An 18,896-nucleotide genomic window follows, 5' to 3' on the forward strand; every position below is an offset into this window, starting at 1 on the left:
GATCAGGAACATGCGATGGAAGGCAAAGTGTAGCACCGTGATTTAGTGTCCTGATGAGGGTTGTTTCACACAGTCTGTAATTGCGGTCACGATACAGCGAGACTAGAGACGAATGGGCAAGAGGCAGGAGTCGTGGTTGTCTCTTGGGTACAAGTCGCGTGCCTTTGATATATCGTGTCCGGCAGAAGCGGAGATCGTGGTTACTCACAAGTGCCGAGATCCTCGGCACTATCTTATGTGAGCGGGGCAACCCTGCTTCATAATATCTTTATAGCACACTTGGTCGTCTGGACTCGAGCCATTCTGGTATAATGACTAATCGTTGTTGGACGTCGTCCAAGTAATGTCTAGATAATGAGTTGGAAAGAGGTATCGTGAATTCGAGTTGTATAGGGTCGATTTTCTGTTCGACCGTGGGAGGCTGAGTCAGGTCTTGCCACTGCGCCAAATCCAAGAAATGTCATCTGGGACCATCGACAACGAGACTTAGACGTATCATAGCTACATTTTTGCTTAGATTGTCTATTGATCATAATCGTCGCTCATGTCGAGGCAAGGCGAACACAAGGACGGCTTGCGATTCTTCAACGTTGCGATGATACGTCGCGACGCCGACCTAGTCCTTTAAGGACGGGCTGACCTGTATGTTGACACATTGGCACCTTCCTGTCACGCCCGGAGGACCTTTCTCGTCTCACGGGATCAAATTCCAGGTCTCTCGTCCAACGTGGCCGAGTCCGAACAACCATTGAGGTCATGGCATAGCACCGAGAACGCGCTCGGGCAAACGATCTCAAGATCTGCGACCGCTGAAGCTGGTCAACCTCAACACGCCTGTTCCTTAGTCTGATGCGACGATGCCAAGCCGTTCATTAACACAGGGACAGAATCGATTCTTAGCGCTCAATAACATCTGGTTGGAGACATTGTCGTGGTCGATCTACGTGTTCGCTCTTGGCAGTGTGATTTGTAGCTCCGCAACGACAGCGCTCTTCCACGTTCTCAACCTCGTAACCTCGCGCTTGTCAATCGACCAGACTCACACAACTGCGGTCGGCGGTCCATCAGTCACAAGCATGGATATGACTATTCAACTTCTGGTATAACAGCGCCTGAGAGTCGCTACGACGTTCGCCAGACAAGACTCCTGCAGCTTGAGCAGTGACATACGTGTCGTTCAGGCCCGTGCCATAGCAGCGTTCTCCGTTCGTGAGCTAGAGGCATAACATATGCGCAGTTTTACCATCCAGGGCTGTCCTCAACATGCCAAGGCTGGTGCAGACCTTGCTTGAAACCATACAAGCATTTTCAATCAAGATTCTGCGTAAGCAAGTGGAAAATGCTCGAATCTGATTCGTCAATGGTTCAACGACATGTCGTCCGTGGTGACTAGACTGTGACGAATATCGGGGCCCTCTACACTATCTGCAAGTCGCATGCCGCAAAAAGCCTACCGCTTCCTGAAGCGTGGATTCCAGGACTTGAGGCTTACGTGCGAGTCAAGCTGATGGCTTGAGCTATGGACAGGTAGGCGATGATGTGTTCCCGGATATAAGAAGTCTTCTTCCTTCTCTTCACTATTCTCTCTAACCTTCAATAACACATCCTGCGCTATCTCTACACTCTAAAACATGGTCCACCTCAAGAACATACTTGCATCTCTTGCTCTGACCAGCACCGTTATTGGTCATCCCGGCCATGATCCTCGCGAAGAAGCCCTCGAGCGTCGCTCCTACTACGACTTCGTACCTCAGTACAAACGATCTCTGAGTCACTGCGAAGCCAAAATCAAGGCGCGTGGTCTCGAGCAAAGATCGCTCGCTCGTCGCGAAGCTCTGGCCACAGACATGAGACAAAAGCGTGGTCTTCCAGTCGTCATGGGTAACACTACCTTAGATGGTGAGAGGTTGTTGCTCGTAGCTAATCAGCTAGCAGAGAAACGCGATACCTCCTCTGTCCTCAACACGACGCATCTATCGAACGACACCAGCATCAACATGGACGTTACTGAGGAGTACCTCTTCAGCAATGGCTCTTGTATTCTGGTGCCCGAGGTCACACAAGGTCCTTACTACGTCGAAGGGGAATTAATTCGCAAGAATATTACCGAAACACAAGAGGGTGTCACGTTGACTATTGACATCCAAGTCATTGATGTCAACACTTGCGAGCCTGTGCCGGATGTCTACATTGACTTCTGGCACTGCAACGCCACAGGAGTGTACTCCGGCATTGTCACTAGTGGCAATGGAGACTCCTCCGACACAGTCAATGTCAACACGACCTTCCTTCGCGGCATTGCAGAGACCGACACTGAGGGGGTTGCCACTTTCGAGTCCATCGTCCCTGGCCATTACACCAGGTAAATTGTACAAACAACGCGAATATCGAGAACAGTACTGACAGGAGTTGCAGCCGTGCCAACCATGTTCACATAGTTACCCACACAAACACGACCCTTTACGTCAACGGCACAATGTCATCGGGCTCTGTCCAACACGTCGGCCAATTATTCTTCGACATGTCCTTGCTTGAGCAGGTTGAAGCGACATATCCCTACAATACTAACACCCAAGACTGGACCAGCAACAGCGAAGACTCGATTCTCTCGGAAGAGACCGCAACCGACGGCGTAGACCCTGTGGTCCAATACATCCTGCTTGGCGACGATATCACCGATGGTGTGTTAGCTTGGGTATCCATGGGTGTTGATATGACCAACAATCAGACCATCACTCCTGCAGGCAACTACTACCGCACTGGTGGTGTGATGGACTCGTCTTCGTCAGGTATGGGTGGCGGTATGGGAGGTGGCGATGCCGGTGGTCCTGGAAACAGTACTTCCAACGGCACTGCAGGTGCACCTCCTTCTTGATGCGCACAAAGTCGAAGTGGGATGTCTGAGGTCCCAAGATTGACATGCGTGTGCATGTTGGAGTCGCACGATATCTTTTGGAAGTCTCTGAACCTTGACAGCGCACAATGTTTGACCTGGGTAGACTGCTAGAAATCAATCGCAATCACGATGTACGCAGCATATCCGAATCAGCATGATCGACAGCATATCGCACATCTTCTTTGTCAAGCCCCGTGCGCAATGCAGGCGCAATGTGCAAAAGCATCGCCATTCATGGTACATATACCATAACGGCAGCGTGAGTTACGTGTGAAAATTATCCTGTCATAACTGCTCCGCGTCCAATGTCACTTACCCAAGATTAGCTCGAGGATTTCAGGCTACTCACATTTACAGTGCTGTACTCAGGAAAGCCGGCTATACAGATGTGGTGAAGCCAAAAGTCCAGGCCCCTGCCAAGGAATGGAGAGAGACAGTCCAGCCTCGGTACTTTTCACCTGACCGTTGGAAGTAAGTTTCAGATCGTGGAAAGATGGCTTTCTGGCCATGCAAGTGTCTTCGAGCGGCGAATGTTGCAAGTGCTGTTCGCATTGATTAGGGCTCTATGATGAGGTCCTGCTTGCGGCGTGAGTGTCAAGAGATGCAGGTCCTCCGTCGATACTCGGACAAAAGGAGAGTGCCAATTACTCGTCGCGGCAACAATTAGGACATGAGGAACTTGCAGACTTTACTGACAGATAGTGTAGATCATCTCAGTAGAGGGCGACTCGCCTATTAGCTTTCCTGCCCTTGCGGCAGCTGCCACCATGTAACATTGATTTGAGTCGTGGTTCGACAGCTGTGTACCTAATTCTTGCATCTACCAGCCGGAGATGGACTTTCTGAAAGCGGCTACGTGCGTATAAGTGGCTTCTCTGGCTGCCCATGACAGGTGAAGGTTGAAACAAGGTTGAGGCTGGCGGGCTTGATTGGATCCTCGTGCATGGATGTCGGGCACGTTTTTGCCTGCCTGAGCTTGCCAAGGTGACTAACCCCATGAGATCTTCATGCTATGGACATGCATGGCGATGTCGCAGCCATCGACAGCTGTTACAGCACCGAACAGCGTTCGAGGCCTGTGCCATCATACCTTTTTGTGGTGGTGGCGTGGGGTTGAAACAGTAACCTTGTTCCCCATGCTGTGAGTCGTGCTTTTATGGTTATTCATATTGACTTTTAGCGTCAAGTGGGACGCCTGTTAGGTTATGGGTATTGATGATCAGGCAGTCGAGCATATATAAAGACCTCGACACTTGCACCAAGACAGGCTTTCACTCTCTATCCTCCGACCAACTCTCCAATATCACAATCATGCACTTCACCAACAGCGTCCTTGTCGGATCCTCCCTCTTGGGCATGGCTGTCGCTAGCCCAGTCGACCTTGACTCCCGCGCATCGGGCTGCTCAAGCTACAGTATTTATGGCCACATCTGTATCACCGCACTTGAAGCTGATCACACCACATAGCTCTCATCAACACTAGAGGTACTGGTGAGGCTCAGGGCCAGTCCAGCGGTTTCACCACCATGAACAGCAACATCCGCTCCCAGGTTCCTGGTGGCAAGACCTACAACACCGTCTACGCTGCCGACTACAGCCAGAACTCCGCAGCCGGAACCCAAGACATCATCAACAAGATCACCTCCACCCTCCAAACAAGCCCCAATGAGTGCTTCATCCTTGAAGGCTACTCTCAGGGCGCCGCTGCCACTGTCAATGCTCTTCCCAAGCTAACTGGTACTGCCAACACCGCCGTCAAGGGTGTCTTCCTCATCGGTGACCCTCTGCACAAGAGCGGTCTCACTTGCAACGTCGACAGCAATGGTGGCACTACTACCCGCAATGTCAACGGTATCTCATACAACGCATACTCGAACAGCATTCCCTCAGGATGGGTTTCAAGGACCCTAGATGTTTGCGCATACGTAAGTAGATCTTTTTACCACAGTGCAAGTCATGGCCGCTTTCCTGACTTGATTGACAGGGCGATGGTGTTTGCGACACTACCCACGGTCAGGGTATCAATGGGCCTCATCTTTCCTACCCTCGCGATGCCAATGTGCAGAGCATGGGTACCAAGTTTGTCGTTGGCAAGCTCACCGGCAGCTCTTAGAAGGCTCGTCAGTATGTCACCGTAGAAGTTGATGTAGGATATATGGGTAGCGTCATCGGTCAGGTCGATGTCTGAGAGCATCTTGAGGATTTGGAAGCCCCAGACCAATGTACGATAAATACTACAATACACAAAGATAATTCGCAGTACTCACCTTGGCCACTTTGTTTGCACTTTTGACGGGTGAACTTTGGTCGATCTTGTTCAGTACGCATGCAGACACACAGAATAGAGACGTCTCCATGAGTCTTGACATTTTCGTGCCACGCTTCCACAGATGCGGAAATGTCTTGAGTGTGATCATGGTCGGAAGAAGGTGCCAAGTTTCCAAGACCATCCTGAAATCTGGCAACACCACACAGCCCCACACCCCACATCAAATACCCCAAGCGTCACATTGACAACCCCCTCTCTCATCTCCCAATAACACCACGACTCCCTGAGCCGCTTCTTTCTCGTCCACTGAAAAAAGGACACACCCGAATTCCTATTCACTCCCCAACAATGACCGACCAACCATCTCAAAAAGCCGCCGATGTCCTCATCGAGATCATCGACAACGAACAAGACATCTCCACAGCCTTTTCCATAATCTCAAAATGCTTCGGCCATCAAACAAATGATGGATTCTGGAAAGCAATGAACCCCGGCTGGGATAACCCTTCCGGAGCGACTGCAGCTACAAATCGCATGATCAAGCGTTGGAAAACCGTCACGAATAATAAAGCTGGCAAGCCCAATACAGTACATCTCAAAGCCACTGTACCTGACCCAGAACACCCCGGAAAGCGCATCATGGCAGGATTTGCAATTTGGGCCCAACTATCAATGGTCGAGGGTATGGGAGACACACCATCCACAGACATCTCCACTGCCGCAGACTTGAAACAACTCTACCCAGGAAACGAGACAGAACAGCGGTTTCTACGTCAAACTTTTACTTCATTTATGAAATTGCGAGTCGCAACATTGCAACAGAAAGCAAGCACTCCTTCTCCCGCAACTTTCAGTCTAGATCTCTGTGTCGTGGATCCAGACTTCCAAAGACGGGGTATTGCGAATAAACTTGTAGAGTGGGGGTTGGAAGAGGCAAAGAGGAGAGGTGGGTTGGAGTCTACCACCGAGGGTTCTGCCATGGGTAGATTTGTCTATCGGAAATTGGGCTTTGAGCCGGTTGAAGAGGTCGTGTATGAGGTAGATGACGAGTTTCGGGATCGCAAGTTGCCGCCGAATTTGTTCATGCGGACTGGCTTGGAAACTTGAGCTCGCGATACTTCCAAAGATCAGAATGTCTTGCATGAGTCTCGCCATGATCACATAGAACGGGGCAATATGATCTTCGAGCTCTTTACTCGCATCCGCTTCGCAGAACAATGATGCAGATCGTACGTCAACAAACTGAAACATATGACCTTCAGTCGAGCAAAAAAAACATCGGAATCATAATTTCGCCATGATATATAAAACAGATACCCCAATGCAGGTTCTTCAAAGCTGCGTACTCTATCGATTCGCTTCAATCTTCCTGACCAATCCGCCACCTAATCTAGCCATTTCAGCCAACACGGCAGTCTTGTTAATCTCTGCAATAACCTCCTCGCCCTTCTTGACTGGCACAGTAGAGTACGAAAGATTTACCTTCCAAGCTCTAGCAGCAGTGACAGGACTCCACAGACCAGCAATGGTAGTGCTACCAGGCCCGCCATAGAACAAGGCCAATGACTGACCATACACGTTTTGCAATTCTTGGAAGAAAGCATCCGTTGGTGAATAGTCGACGAGGTCCGCATTAGTCTCCTCGGCGATGGCAAGGTTCTTGTACTTTCCACTTGCAGCCTTGGACTTTGCACTCGTGGGATTCAGGTGAATGACGAAATCATAGTCGCCGAGAGGGGAGACAAAGAGTGTCTCTACATCCAGCGACAACGACTTGGCCTCGACTTCAGCTGTTGCGGCCTTTGCGAGTGCAGTCATACGGCCACAAACAACCTTTGCAGGAGTGCCGTCCGTCCAGGTCGTGCCTTCGAGGTCATCACTGCTGGCGACGAAGAGAACAACACGGTTGAGCGCCGGGTCCAATTTACGCCATGCCTCAAAGCGTGTTGTTGCTGCTGCGACGTTGTCGGTATTGAGATCACCACCAAGGTCCACGATTAAAGGATCAGCGCGCCAATCGAAACGAGAGAGGAAGGATAGGGTGCGCAAGAATGCAGCTTGTGTCGATGAAGGGGTGTTGTACGGCCATGGACGGGTAAAAGTATGAATCGCAAAGAGCTCGATGACCTCCTCAGAAAAGTGATTGCTCAACAAGTGCTCCGAAAACCACTTCTTCATCAAGCGAACAGTTGGAGAGAGAACGGGGTACCTCGTGCACAACTTTTGCAAGGCCTGAGTATGAGTAGGCGACTTGATAAACACGCGCTTGTAGGTAGCAAGTGCGACGGCTGCAGTCTCTTTCTCGCTAGGTGCAGCAGATTGCGATTTGAGAACGCGTTCGATTAGAGTCTGTTCTCTGTCGTGGTGGATGCGAATGCGGAAAGAGAAGCCAGTAGGGTAGATGACATCCAAGAAAGCCTGGTTCAAGATATCCTCTCCTTCGTTCTCCAAGCCAATGCGATGTGTGACATCCTCCTGTGATGTCCCGAAAAGCTCACCAATTTTGAGGAGGAAAGCAATCTTGGTACGTTGAATAGCAACGAGATCGTCCGGCCAGCGACCTGATCCCTCGAATTGGAGAACAACACCAGCCGGACGCTTCATCTGACGCTGAGACGACAGTGGTGGCTCGATCGAGGAGTAACGGAGCTGTGAGTCAGACGCTAGGATAGAACGAATGGTGAGAGGCAAATCATCCATGCCACGAATATCACTTTCCAACGTCTTGAAAGCCTCCATCAAGGGTTGGAAGGCAACAAGCCCGTTGCTCTGCTTGATAAGACGAGCGCATTCATCCCCGGAGAAGACGGCACTAGCAGCCGCTTCTTGTCCAAAGTGTCGATACAGCAGGAATGTGAGGATCTGCTGGATGATGGACATTCCAGCGTTGGTGGCCCACACCAAACTTTCCAAGATACTTCCATCCCTGAATCTACGCAGCTCAGCCTTCTCACCCCAGAACTTGCGGAAAGCGGCAGCCTCCTTCTTTTGCTCGGCAGCAGGACCATGGTCAACGGCACGAGCAGCGTTGGTAGCGTCGAGGTTGACGGCGACCAGAAGCTCACCCTTACGCTCCATCTGGGGTCTTGCAGATCCGAGTGCCCAGGACTCGTGGTCAGGAGATTGGATGACAACTTGGGTAGCACGATCACCGAGACCTTTACTGACGACGGCGTGAAGCTTTGCATATCTCTCGAGCAATTGACGATCCTCGGTGATTTCGGAGGTCAGTGCTGAGCAAGGAACACGGACGGCCAAGTCGTATCTCTTCAGGATGTTGTCAGAACGGAGGATGAAGGCAGAGTCGAATTGGTCAAAGAGATTGTCTCCCAGCATTTTGAGGGTGGTGCGGGCTTCGGCGCGGAGGTGTTGGTAAGACCAGTTTGTCATCTTGTAAAGGATGTTCTGAGCGCGAGGGCCGTCGTAGAGGATCGGCTGGCCGTTCTCGGTAGCGAGAGTGACACCGGCAGCATCAAGCAGGGCAGGCTCCTTGGCGAGATCCTTCACAGCGAGATACTGAAGAGTGGCCTTGAAGAGTTGGTAGCTGCTGTAGCCACTGGACAAGACGGGCTTTCCAGAGCCGGCACCAGTCCTGAGCAAGTTTGCCATGGTGGCAGCCCATTCAAAGTTGCCGAAGCCGCCCTTGTTTGTGTCGGAAGCAAGACCACGCTGTCTAAGCCAGACACGACCCAGCATACAAGCGTCTGTGTAGCCCTCACACGAGGTGGAAGAAGCGTGAAGCAACTTCAGATATGATGTGATGTGGCTGTCGGCTTGGATGGCAGCGTTGTAGAAGGGGGTCGGGGCGAGGTCTTGGGTCTGTTCGTCGTCGCCGGACTGAGAGGGGCGCACACAGTTCTTGTTGGGCAAGAGCTTGTTGTCGGCAAAAGTGCCCTCGGGAATACCAGGGATGATGTTGATGCGCCAGTTGTTCTCGGAAGTCGACTCTTTTGGCTGGACCAGGAGCACGGGATGCAAAGGGTTGTTGCGGAAGTTGACGAATTGGAAGACAAGATCCTTGAGCGAAGACTTGAGGGCAGCGGCGATACAGGCGAGGTAGAAGGCACGCTTGTAGAAGTAGCGGTGGTTCAGGTAGTCCTTTTCCTGGAACAGCGACTTGGGCATGGTGACGAGCATGTCGATGGACAGCGGAGCGTGGCGGTCACGCAGAGACAGCTTGAGCGGGAAGCTGCCGACGACGTTGATGTTCTGCGGCTTCTCGTAGGCCAGCTTGTACTTGACGTCGTGCGCAGGCCGCGGCTCGGGGAAGGGGATGGCGACCTTTGACTTCTTGATCATGTCGCGTTCGGCGTCGAGCAGCGGCAGCGGCTCTCGCGTGGGCATCGAGTCGATCTGCTTCTTGATGCTGTGCAGCGCTTCGCCAGCAGCTGCCTCTCTCGCGCCCTGTCGCGGGCGCATGTTCTGCAGCATCTGGTCGACCTGCAGCTTGAACATGTTGCTCTTGAAGGTGCCTCCGGTGTATGCCGCGCTGCTTGCCTCGAGCGCCGATGCCTGCGACACGTTGCGGCCACCCTTCTTGTTGTCCTTGGCCTTGGTGACCTTTTCTTGCACCTCTTCCTCCTCTTCGCTCTCGCCTTCGTCCGACTCCTCGTCCAGCTCCTCGGCCTCGTCCATCTTGTCGTCCTGGCTCACAGCATCATCCTCCATGTCTTCGATCTGCTTGTCCGAGGCGATCGAAACGTCGTCGTCCTCGACGGGCGAGGGCGAGTGGCTGAGCTTTCTCCTCTTGCTTGACGGGACTGCCATCGTGTGGTGTGTATGAGATGTTGCGACAGAAGTAGCTGGTCGCGCCTTCCGCAAAGTCGAACTAAAAGTCGAGCTTGGCGTCGACTTTTTTCCCCACACTCGTTATCGATAAGGCTCATCGCGGCAGGCGGCAGGCATTCATCATCGCCGACGTCGGACAAAAGCGCCGTGGGGCAACCAATCGAGTCATTATTATGCCGCTTCCTTGTATGCGTTGCCCGAGCTGTTGCTGACCTTGCTCCTAAACTTTCTGCACTTCTTCAAACAATCATGCCCGTCCCCCTGGCATTCAACGACAATGTCGGCGAGACCATTCCAGCGGACACGCCTCATGTGAACCACCCTTCAATTGGTTACACGCGACATTCGCTAATTATATACCAAGGCAGTCAGTGTGTCGCTACCAACCTGGGCCGCCAATGTAGGCTACGAAGAAGGCCAGAAATGGGTCATGGACAAGATGAAGTGTGGTTATCCTCGCTTCTTCGTCCACAAGAGCATCGACCGTCTCGCACTTGAAATCGTCAAGCGTCACGGCAGCCCATCGCAAAAGGCCATGCTGTTTCCAACTCACAAAGTCGCCAATCGCCTGCTAGAATTCATGCATCGTATCGCTCCCGAGTCTCAAGGCACCGCACGCATCATTGACTTTGTCCCGAACCCAAAGACCGAGTCACACGATGAGTCTCAGCGCGTTCTACCTCGTCTGTCGGCCGTCTTATACCCTGCCGAGCTTTGGCCTGTTGCCAAACAAGTCTGGCAACATAGCGGAGACGGTGTTTCCAGCAGACGAGCAGAGTTCTGCGAGAAGCACTTGGTCGACGGCTCCATGGTCGACAAGGCCACCATCTACGACAAGCCTCGCAAGGGTCCCCGCCGTTACCAGCGCCAGATGTCGGTCGATTCTCCTCACCAGTCGCCAACCTCGGAGAAAGATGACAAGGATAGCACCGATCCATTTGCTTTTGTCGAAGAGCGCTTCGGTCGCAATTTGAATGTCCAGTTCGCAAAACAGGCAAAGCTCGCCATTCGACGTCGTATTGCTGGCTCCTTGACCTCGGACCTCGACCTGCAGGAAGCTCTGAAACATCCCGAAGACGCCGAGCGTACGCGCAATACTGACGGTCTTTCTGTTGACGACGTCTTCCTTTATCCCACCGGCATGAGCTCCATCTTCAACACACACCGAAGCATCATGGCCATCCGACCCAAGAACAAGAGCATAAGCTTCGGCTTCCCATACGTCGACACTTTGAAGATTCTCCAGAAGTGGGGTCCCGGTGCCCTGTTCTACGGCAACGGTGAACAGGAGGATCTGGATGATTTGGAGAAGCGCCTCGAGTCTGGTGAACGCTTCCTCGGCTTCTTTTGTGAATTCCCTAGCAATCCCCTCCTAAAATGTCCCGACCTGCAACGCATCCGTCAACTCGCAGACAAATACGATTTTGCTGTTGTCATTGACGAGACCATTGGAAACTTTTTGAACGTTCACGTGTTGCCCTACGCCGATGTGGTTGTGAGCAGCTTGACCAAGGTTTTCTCAGGTGACAGCAATGTCATGGGAGGATCGGCCATCTTGAACCCTGCGGGCCGCTACTACGATACTCTTAAAAAGTACATGGCTCAAGACTATGAGGATAACTTCTTCGAGGAGGACGCCATGTTCCTTGAGCGCAACAGCCGAGACTTTGTCTCTCGTATCGCTCGCATCAACAGCAACGCAGAAACCATTTGCGAAGTCTTGATGCAACATCCGCGAATCAAGCAAGTCAACTATCCCAAGTTCTCACCTACGAAAAAGTATTACGATGCTTGCAGATTACCGACCGGAGGATATGGAGGTCTGCTGTCGGCAACATTCTACTCCATGGATGATGCCATGGTCTTCTACGACAACCTCAATACCGCAAAAGGACCATCATTGGGGACCAACTTTACACTCAGGTATGCTCCTCTGGATCGTGTTCTCGTACCACTTGCTGACTTTCTCCCGCAGCTCGCCTTATGCTCTACTAGCACATTACACCGAGCTTGATTGGGCCGCGACCTTTGGCGTCGAGGCAAACCTCGTTCGCTTCAGCGTAGGCCTCGAAGAGACCGAGGCTCTGAAGAACATCTTTAAGACGGCACTTGATGCTATTCCCTCGTCAGAAGCAAATGGCGATGGTACTAAGGCATGAGCATATTCCAACCAGGAGCATGAAACACGATCACGAATCTGATTTGTCAGCATCGCATACATGAGCAGGAGTTCTGGATGTTCTGTATATATGACATGAAAGAAGCATTTACTGTTGCTCGATCTCGTGTCAATCTGGCTTGCAATCGATCGAGAGCCCCTAGATGACAGACATGTGATATCCGGTGGCTTGGAAGCTGAGGCTATTGCATCTCGTGTCTCACCTGTCGCGATCTGTGAATACAACAATCTGATTGGGCAGTATGCAGATATGAAGCGTCACACCGATCGCGACTCGGCAGATGGTGGACAGCGCAGAGATGCAAGAAGCCACCGTTGTGGCCAGAAGTACTTTATGCCTGACGCATGGAGACTTGTAAGACCAGTGGCGTTGATTGGATGGTGAGATGCAGGCGACAGGTACGTCGTAGATGCAGGAGATGTTGGAGCCGACAGGAGGCACGGCGTTATGCACATGGGCGCGACTGCCACGCTTGCCGCCAACGCCTTTTTCTGCTCAACTATCGTAGCCTTGCGATGGCTTATCACGTGTCGGAGGTAGTCGTATCATGCTACATTTGAACGTGTTGAGCTTGTCTGGTTAGGTCAATGAGCAGAGGTCTGACTATAGATCATACGTCGGTGGTTGAATTGCTACAAGTCAATAGAAGCCCTGGGCTTGGGATTGCATTGATGGGGCGAAATCTGGCAGATGGACGATCTGGATCTTGCATGATGGAGGGGAAAGTGAGATGGCAGATCGAGGGCTTGCAGGATTCGCGCAGGAGAGGAAAACAGAGGCTGCAATCACACCTCGCTTGGCTAGATACTCAACGTAAAGAAGCCTTTTTCTCCCACCGATTGTTTGCAACTATTACACTACTTTTCTGGACTTATCAAAGGTTTGAGCAGAGCCGCAGTCTTCTTCTACACGTTTCGTGGTTCGAACACATACGAGCGCACTGACCACTCTCCCCCACAAAATCTGCATCGCATCGGAACCTTTTTTCCTCCTGCAAGAGATCAAAAAATTATTTGATTTCAGTTTTGCCCTGGAAAACTGGTGAAGTCATTACACACCGGTCAAACACAGGCCCTTCAACTCCGCCTTCCTTCTTTGAACCCACCACCCAATACATCCGCATCTTATAGTTACACCGTCGACCATCACCGTATTAGCGAGATGCCTCGCGAGTTGAAAAAGAGAGGCCGCAGAGGCGAGGAGAAGAAGAGAAAGCTTGAAGAGGAGGAGGGATTACACGAAGATTTTGCGCAGACAAAGAGACAAAGGACAGAGGATGGTGATGGCGAAGGCGACGAGGCAGGCGGACAACAGGACTTTGTCGCACTCCCTCAAGACGGCGCATTCCCCAACGGCGGCTACCAGGATGGCGAGAGCCACGGCGGACCCCCGGAAATGGTCTTCTTCGGCATGCTGGACGAGGAAGAGCAGGAATACTTCAAGCGCGCCGACGAGATGCTCGAGATGAACAACTTTGCCGATGCCGAGGAGAGATCGCTCTTCCTGGCCAACGTCTACCGCGAGGCCAACGGCAAGGAACTCAAGATTGCCAACAGTCAGTCTTGCTCTAGGTTGATGGAGAGATTGATCCAGTTGTCGACAGCGGCTCAGCTCAAGACGCTGTTCCAGAAGTTCAGCGGAAAGTGAGTTGATCTGCTTGGAGGCCACTATGTTTACACGACTAATTGACCATGCAGCTTCATGCACTTGTTCCAGCACCGCTTCGCTTCGCATTGTTGCGAAAAGCTCTTCATCCAAGCCGCCCCCGCCGTCACCCAAGAACTCCTCCACCCTCCCAAGCCTGAAGACCAGACGACTGCAGATGGCGAAATCTACGTCAGCATGGAAAACCTGTTCCTCTTTACTCTTGGAGAGATGGAAGGCAATGTTGGCTTCCTCATGACCGATCGCTTCGCCTCGCACACCCTCCGCGTGCTGCTTCTCGTTCTGGCCGGCGAGCCTCTTTCAGACTCGACAAACAAGTCCCTGATGCAAAGCAAGAAGAAGGAGCACGTCACCGTCAACAGCAATGGCAACGACAAGGAAGACGGCACGACAGAGGCCAAGGAGGACCGTCGTCCCGTTCCCAAGTCGTTCACCGAGGCTCTGGAGAAGCTCATGACGGCCAGTGTCTCCGGACTCGACACCACCAGCCTTCGCGCCCTCGCCACCCATCAACTCGGCAACCCTGCCCTGCAACTGCTCATGAGAATCGAGCTCACTCACTTTGGCAAATCAAAAGCAAAGGACCAGAACTCAATCTTCCGCACTCTCCTTCCCGACGACCCAATCACTCCTGAGTGCGACAGCGCTTCCTTCATCACCGGACTGCTCTTCGATCCTATCGGTTCTCATCTCATCGAGTGCATCATTGAGCACGCCCCTGGAAAGATGTTCAAGAGCTTGTACAGAGGTCTGTTGAAGGAACGCTTGGCATCTCTGGCTCGTAACGAGATTGCTTGCTACGTTGTTTGCAAGGTTCTCGAAAGATTGAGCAAAGACGATCTCATGGAGGCACACGAGCAGATTTGCCCCCAGATTCCCAGTCTCCTCGAGCGCAACCGCTTCGCAGTCATCAAGACCCTGATCACCAGATGCGCCGTCAGAGAAATTGACAGTCAAGCTATTGCTGTACAATTGAGCGAAGCGTACAACGGTCCCGAAGGCTTCGACATTGTCAAGCTGTTGAAGCCCGACACTGACGAGCCAGCAGCCAATGGCAATGCTCCAGCCCCCGAAGGCATGCCAGCACACATTGCCGAAGAGCGTGCAAACCCCCACACCATCAAGCTCCAAGGCTCTCTCCTCGCACAAACCATGATCCTAGTCCCCGGGTCCCTGAGCGCCCTCATTCTCGAGAGCCTCGCTGCCCTCCCACCCTCAACATTGCAAAAGATGGCCTGTGACACAATGATATGCCGCACCCTCCAAGCAGCAATGACATCCCAAAACGCCAGCATCATCTCCCGCCGAAAACTGATTCAACAATTCTTCGGCCACATCGGAGAGATGGCACTCGATCGCTGCGCATCCCGTGTCGTGGACGCCATCTGGGAAGGCACACACGGCCTCGCCTTTATCCGCGAACGCATCGCTGAAGAACTGAATGAGAATGAAGCAGCTCTCCGCGACAACCCCTGCGGCCGCGCTGTATGGAAGAACTGGAAAATGGACCTCTACAAACGCCGTCGTGGCGATTGGGTCAAGCAATCCAAGAACAAGGCTTCAAACGACGGTTTCCAATCTTTCTCCGAAGTCGACACGAATCTCAAAGCCGCCACGCAACAAGTGAGCAGGAAAGCATATAAAGGACAGCAACATGCCGAGCAGCAACAACAACAACAAGTGCCTCAGCAAGCTGCGGGAGGAGAAAAGAAGAGCGCTATTCAATTGGCGAGAGAGAGACATGCGGCCAACAAGACGAGATCTCTGCAAGCGCGGGAAAAGGCAGCGACGGCCGGGAGCAGGCCTGCTGGGACTTCAAACTCGAGTAAACATGCTTCTGGAGCTAATGCGATCACCAGCACAAAGGTATAGAATTTCGTATCCATCTCATCTGTTTATATGGAAATTTCCCTGGGTACGTGGGCAAAAAACCTGGCGTTGGTATGATTTGAAGAGTCTATAGCTTTTTCGTAGACAATTGTGGAAGCAAAACCGAGAATGAATTCTTCTTTATCAGCGCCTTCTTCTGTTCGTATGTCTTTAACCTTGGATCGACCCCCGAATTGATTTCCTTGCAAAGAGTGCTTGGATTGAGGTCTCGAAACCGGATTCTATATGAGCAGCCTCATTTATACTCGTGTTGGCTCTAAATGCAGTCATGAAGCTGTTGAAATGCTCGAGTGACACCTACAGGTCTACACCACGAAAGCAACGACGAAGTTCGGCGACGTTCAGTTCAGTCCCCCAAACTCTAAAAGCGGGATCGGCGATATTCGGCGATAGCGCGAGATGTCGTCAGACGGATTATTTTGCGAATGTCGGTGTCATTGAGAAACATGTGTATATATATTCCTTCCAATTCTCATCTCTTTACACATTGAGACCAACTGCATATGCCTGGCATTTATCATGACATCTTTACCTTCTAGAGCGGCAGAAGAAAAGCCATTGGAGAGAGCGGATGAGGTTCAAGATGTAAGACTGCACTTCCACGCCCCTCGCTTCTGACGAGAAGATGGCAAAAGAGCTAATGCAATGATAGCTGCTCAATTCTATCCAAGACCTCGTCATCCCTTTTATTCGTTCTGCCGACGAAGACGCCGCCACGAAACATACTGGCCATGGTCTGCAAGTCCCAGGCCAAGGGCCCCGAACCGCCCTCGTCGAACACCATCCACCCCAAAAGCTAAAGTCGCTCTTCGATGTCCAACTCCCCGAAGATGCTCAAGGAAAAAAGGGACTTCTTGATATCGTGGACAAGCTCCTGAAATATAGTGTCAATACCTGGGATCAAGGCTTCATGGATAAGCTCTACGCTTCCACCAATGCTGTGGGAGTGGTTTCTGAATTACTTCTGGCGGTGTTGAATACGAATCTGCACGTCTATCAGGTTTCCCCTGCTTTGACGCTCGTGGAGAAACAGACTAGTAAGGCTCTTGCGGCACTCTATGGCTTTGGCGGTGCTCATGGTGGTGGTATCTCGCAACCTGGCGGTTCTGCGTCTAATGCTACGAGTATTGCCATTGCGAGAAACACGTTGCATCCGGAGACCAAAAAGGATGGTATTAATGGTAGGAGATTCACTCTCTTTACCTCTGCGCATGGTCATTATTCTTTGGAGAAGGCCGCGCAGATGTTTGGCTTTGGGTCTTCGGCTGTTATTGGCGTCGCGGTGGATGAGCAAGGTCGTATGCTTCCCGACGCTCTGGACGCAGCAGTGCAAAAGTCAAAGGATGCAGGAGAAGTACCCTTTTACGTCAATGCGACTGCTGGAACCACTGTGCTGGGTAGCTACGACCCCATCGGTCCAATCGCCGACGTCTGCGAAAAACACAAGCTCTGGCTTCACATCGACGGTAGCTGGGGCGGCCCTGTCATTTTCTCTGCAACTCACAAGCACAAGCTGCATGGTATCGAGCGAGCAGACTCTATTGGCGTCACGCCGCACAAGATGCTCAGTGTCCCCATGACATGCTCATTCCTGCTAGGCAAGGATATGCGTCAATTCCAACGCGCCATGACACTTCCAGCAGGCTACCTCTTCCACTCCCCCTCAGAAGACGACGCTTCCGCCGCCGATGCCTCGACACCCTCGACAGCCGACGCCAAAATCCGCCCAGAGGCCGAAATCTACGATCTCGCAGATCTAACACCACAATGTGGACGTAGAGGCGACGCTCTGAAACTCGCCCTCTCTTGGATCTACTACGGCAGCTCTGGTTTCGAAAAATCCATTGATGATGCGTTTTCCGCTGCCTCTACCCTTGCGTCTCTGGTCGAGAAGACAGATCGCTTTACTCTGGTTTCGGAGAACCCGCCTCCGTGTTGGCAAGTCTGTTTTTACTATAACAAGCAAGATGACGCGACCAGGAACTCCAAGACTACAGAGAGGATTGCACAAAAGCTTATTCCGAGAGGTTTCATGGTCGATTATTCGCCAGGAGAGGATGGAAAGTTCTTCAGGGTTGTTGTTAATTCGCAGACGAGGAAGGGAACTTTGGAGGGGCTTGTCAAAGCTATTGAAGAGGTCAGTAAGGAAGTTCAGCTCTGAATTTCAAAAGACATGATCTAAAGAGTGCTTCTGAAAGCTGGATATGAGATTTTTGTAGATAGTGGTCATCAAGGTGCTCACAAATGACGTTGGTGCTTCGAGCAAGCAATCCATCTATAGCTTGTGAACGTGAACAAATCTTCGCACACTTCGACAGCAAGATTCTCAGAACCTCAGAAATCAGAACCTCATGAACAACAATGACTACGCCGAAGGACACAACTTTGGTAGTTGTCAAAACTTATAATTTCGTGAAACCCGTGGATCCCGCAGCTCGCGACTCCCATAGTGGCTTTCGGTGGTCGAAAGTGACTGTCGAAATGCGAGACACCTGCCGTAGAGCGACAGCAAGGAAAAGAGCGAACCAGAAGGACTTTTTTCTGCCTCTATCCGCACGCCATATACCATACATGAAGTGAAACGACAAGCAGTTACGATCGGCAACTTCGGTTCGAAGATATGCCGACTGGGGGGATCAGTTCGCGCAAGATGCAGCGAGCCGTTTGCGACTATTCTCCTGTGCAAAAGTCGTTGGTCGATGACACTGTGGGGTGGCCCGCCACCCGTCAAAATCGTGCTATTTCGTGCTACTATCTACTACTACTGCATCAATTGAAGCTCTCTATCTAGCTGTATAGCTATTATCAAGGTGTATCGTCGACGTGAGCATTCTGCATAAATTTTGAAGCCTGCCGGGCAATATCTGACCGTTTATAGAGGTGTCAATAGCTCGTCGAGATGGCGCTCTCGGAGAGCGACAAGGACTTTATATAGGCCATGTTTAACGACAACTGTACTGCCGCAACAGTTCGGAAGATCTTCCCTCGTAGTTCTAAGAGTACTATTCAATAGCTCCACACGAACTTTGAGTGCTTTAGACAGGTACGGAAGCCGCGAAATGCGAAGAAGGCGATAGGCCGCCCTCGTAAGATCACACCGTTGATGACTGAGTGGTTGATTGATCTGCTCGCCTTCCGTAACGATCTATAGGAGGAGGAGATGGCATTTGAATTGTGGTGTCAATTTGATGTAACAGTCGACAGATCG

General features: G+C 51.7%; 6 protein-coding genes across 6 annotated transcripts; 5 read left to right on the forward strand and 1 right to left on the reverse strand.

The window, feature by feature from the left end:
- Nucleotides 1-1,631: 1,631 nt before the first annotated feature.
- On the forward strand, nt 1,632-2,875 carry AUEXF2481DRAFT_8026 (uncharacterized protein; the record flags this gene model as incomplete). Its single annotated transcript, XM_013485020.1, has 3 exons — nt 1,632-1,881; nt 1,936-2,362; nt 2,416-2,875. 3 exons carry the CDS (start codon nt 1,632-1,634, stop codon nt 2,873-2,875), a joined length of 1,137 nt encoding a protein of 378 aa, XP_013340474.1.
- Nucleotides 2,876-4,223: 1,348 nt separating this feature from the next.
- AUEXF2481DRAFT_43463 (carbohydrate esterase family 5 protein) lies at nt 4,224-5,169 on the forward strand. Its single transcript, XM_013485069.1, has 3 exons — nt 4,224-4,310; nt 4,364-4,821; nt 4,881-5,169. The coding sequence occupies exons 1-3, from the start codon at nt 4,253-4,255 to the stop codon at nt 5,007-5,009; spliced, it is 645 nt and encodes a 214-aa protein (XP_013340523.1). The 5' UTR covers nt 4,224-4,252; the 3' UTR covers nt 5,010-5,169.
- Nucleotides 5,170-5,513: 344 nt separating this feature from the next.
- Nucleotides 5,514-6,272, forward strand: AUEXF2481DRAFT_32540 (uncharacterized protein; the record flags this gene model as incomplete). The annotated part of the gene is made up of 1 exon (XM_013485039.1): nt 5,514-6,272. One exon carries the CDS (start codon nt 5,514-5,516, stop codon nt 6,270-6,272), a length of 759 nt encoding a protein of 252 aa, XP_013340493.1.
- Nucleotides 6,273-6,512: 240 nt separating this feature from the next.
- AUEXF2481DRAFT_69186 (uncharacterized protein) lies at nt 6,513-9,800 on the reverse strand (the record flags this gene model as incomplete). Its single annotated transcript, XM_013485101.1, has 1 exon — nt 6,513-9,800. The coding sequence occupies one exon, from the start codon at nt 9,798-9,800 to the stop codon at nt 6,513-6,515; it is 3,288 nt and encodes a 1,095-aa protein (XP_013340555.1).
- Nucleotides 9,801-10,202: 402 nt separating this feature from the next.
- On the forward strand, nt 10,203-12,112 carry AUEXF2481DRAFT_68997 (uncharacterized protein; the record flags this gene model as incomplete). The annotated part of the gene is made up of 3 exons (XM_013485088.1): nt 10,203-10,265; nt 10,318-11,876; nt 11,929-12,112. 3 exons carry the CDS (start codon nt 10,203-10,205, stop codon nt 12,110-12,112), a joined length of 1,806 nt encoding a protein of 601 aa, XP_013340542.1.
- A 1,027-nt stretch (nt 12,113-13,139) lies between these two features.
- On the forward strand, nt 13,140-18,060 carry AUEXF2481DRAFT_101045 (uncharacterized protein). The gene is made up of 4 exons (XM_013485134.1): nt 13,140-13,776; nt 13,831-15,388; nt 15,488-15,664; nt 16,341-18,060. The coding sequence occupies exons 1-4, from the start codon at nt 13,295-13,297 to the stop codon at nt 17,847-17,849; spliced, it is 3,726 nt and encodes a 1,241-aa protein (XP_013340588.1). The 5' UTR covers nt 13,140-13,294; the 3' UTR covers nt 17,850-18,060.
- The last annotated feature ends 836 nt before the right edge of the window (nt 18,061-18,896 follow it).

This window comes from Aureobasidium subglaciale, assembly GCF_000721755.1.
Source record: "Aureobasidium subglaciale EXF-2481 unplaced genomic scaffold scaffold_24, whole genome shotgun sequence".
In the NCBI taxonomy this organism is placed as follows: Eukaryota; Fungi; Ascomycota; class Dothideomycetes; order Dothideales; family Saccotheciaceae; genus Aureobasidium; species Aureobasidium subglaciale.

Coding starts and splice junctions, on each gene's coding strand:
- AUEXF2481DRAFT_101045 (XM_013485134.1), top strand. CDS start 13,295: ATGCCTCGCGAGTTGAAAAAGAGAGGCCGCAGAGGCGAGGAGAAGAAG. Junction 15,389..15,487: donor GTTTCCAATCTTTCTCCGAA/GTCGACACGAAT, acceptor CAAGTGCCTCAG/CAAGCTGCGGGAGGAGAAAA. Junction 15,665..16,340: donor ATGCGATCACCAGCACAAAG/GTATAGAATTTC, acceptor ATGCAATGATAG/CTGCTCAATTCTATCCAAGA.
- AUEXF2481DRAFT_43463 (XM_013485069.1), top strand. CDS start 4,253: ATGGCTGTCGCTAGCCCAGTCGACCTTGACTCCCGCGCATCGGGCTGC. Junction 4,311..4,363: donor ATCGGGCTGCTCAAGCTACA/GTATTTATGGCC, acceptor CACACCACATAG/CTCTCATCAACACTAGAGGT. Junction 4,822..4,880: donor CCCTAGATGTTTGCGCATAC/GTAAGTAGATCT, acceptor CTTGATTGACAG/GGCGATGGTGTTTGCGACAC.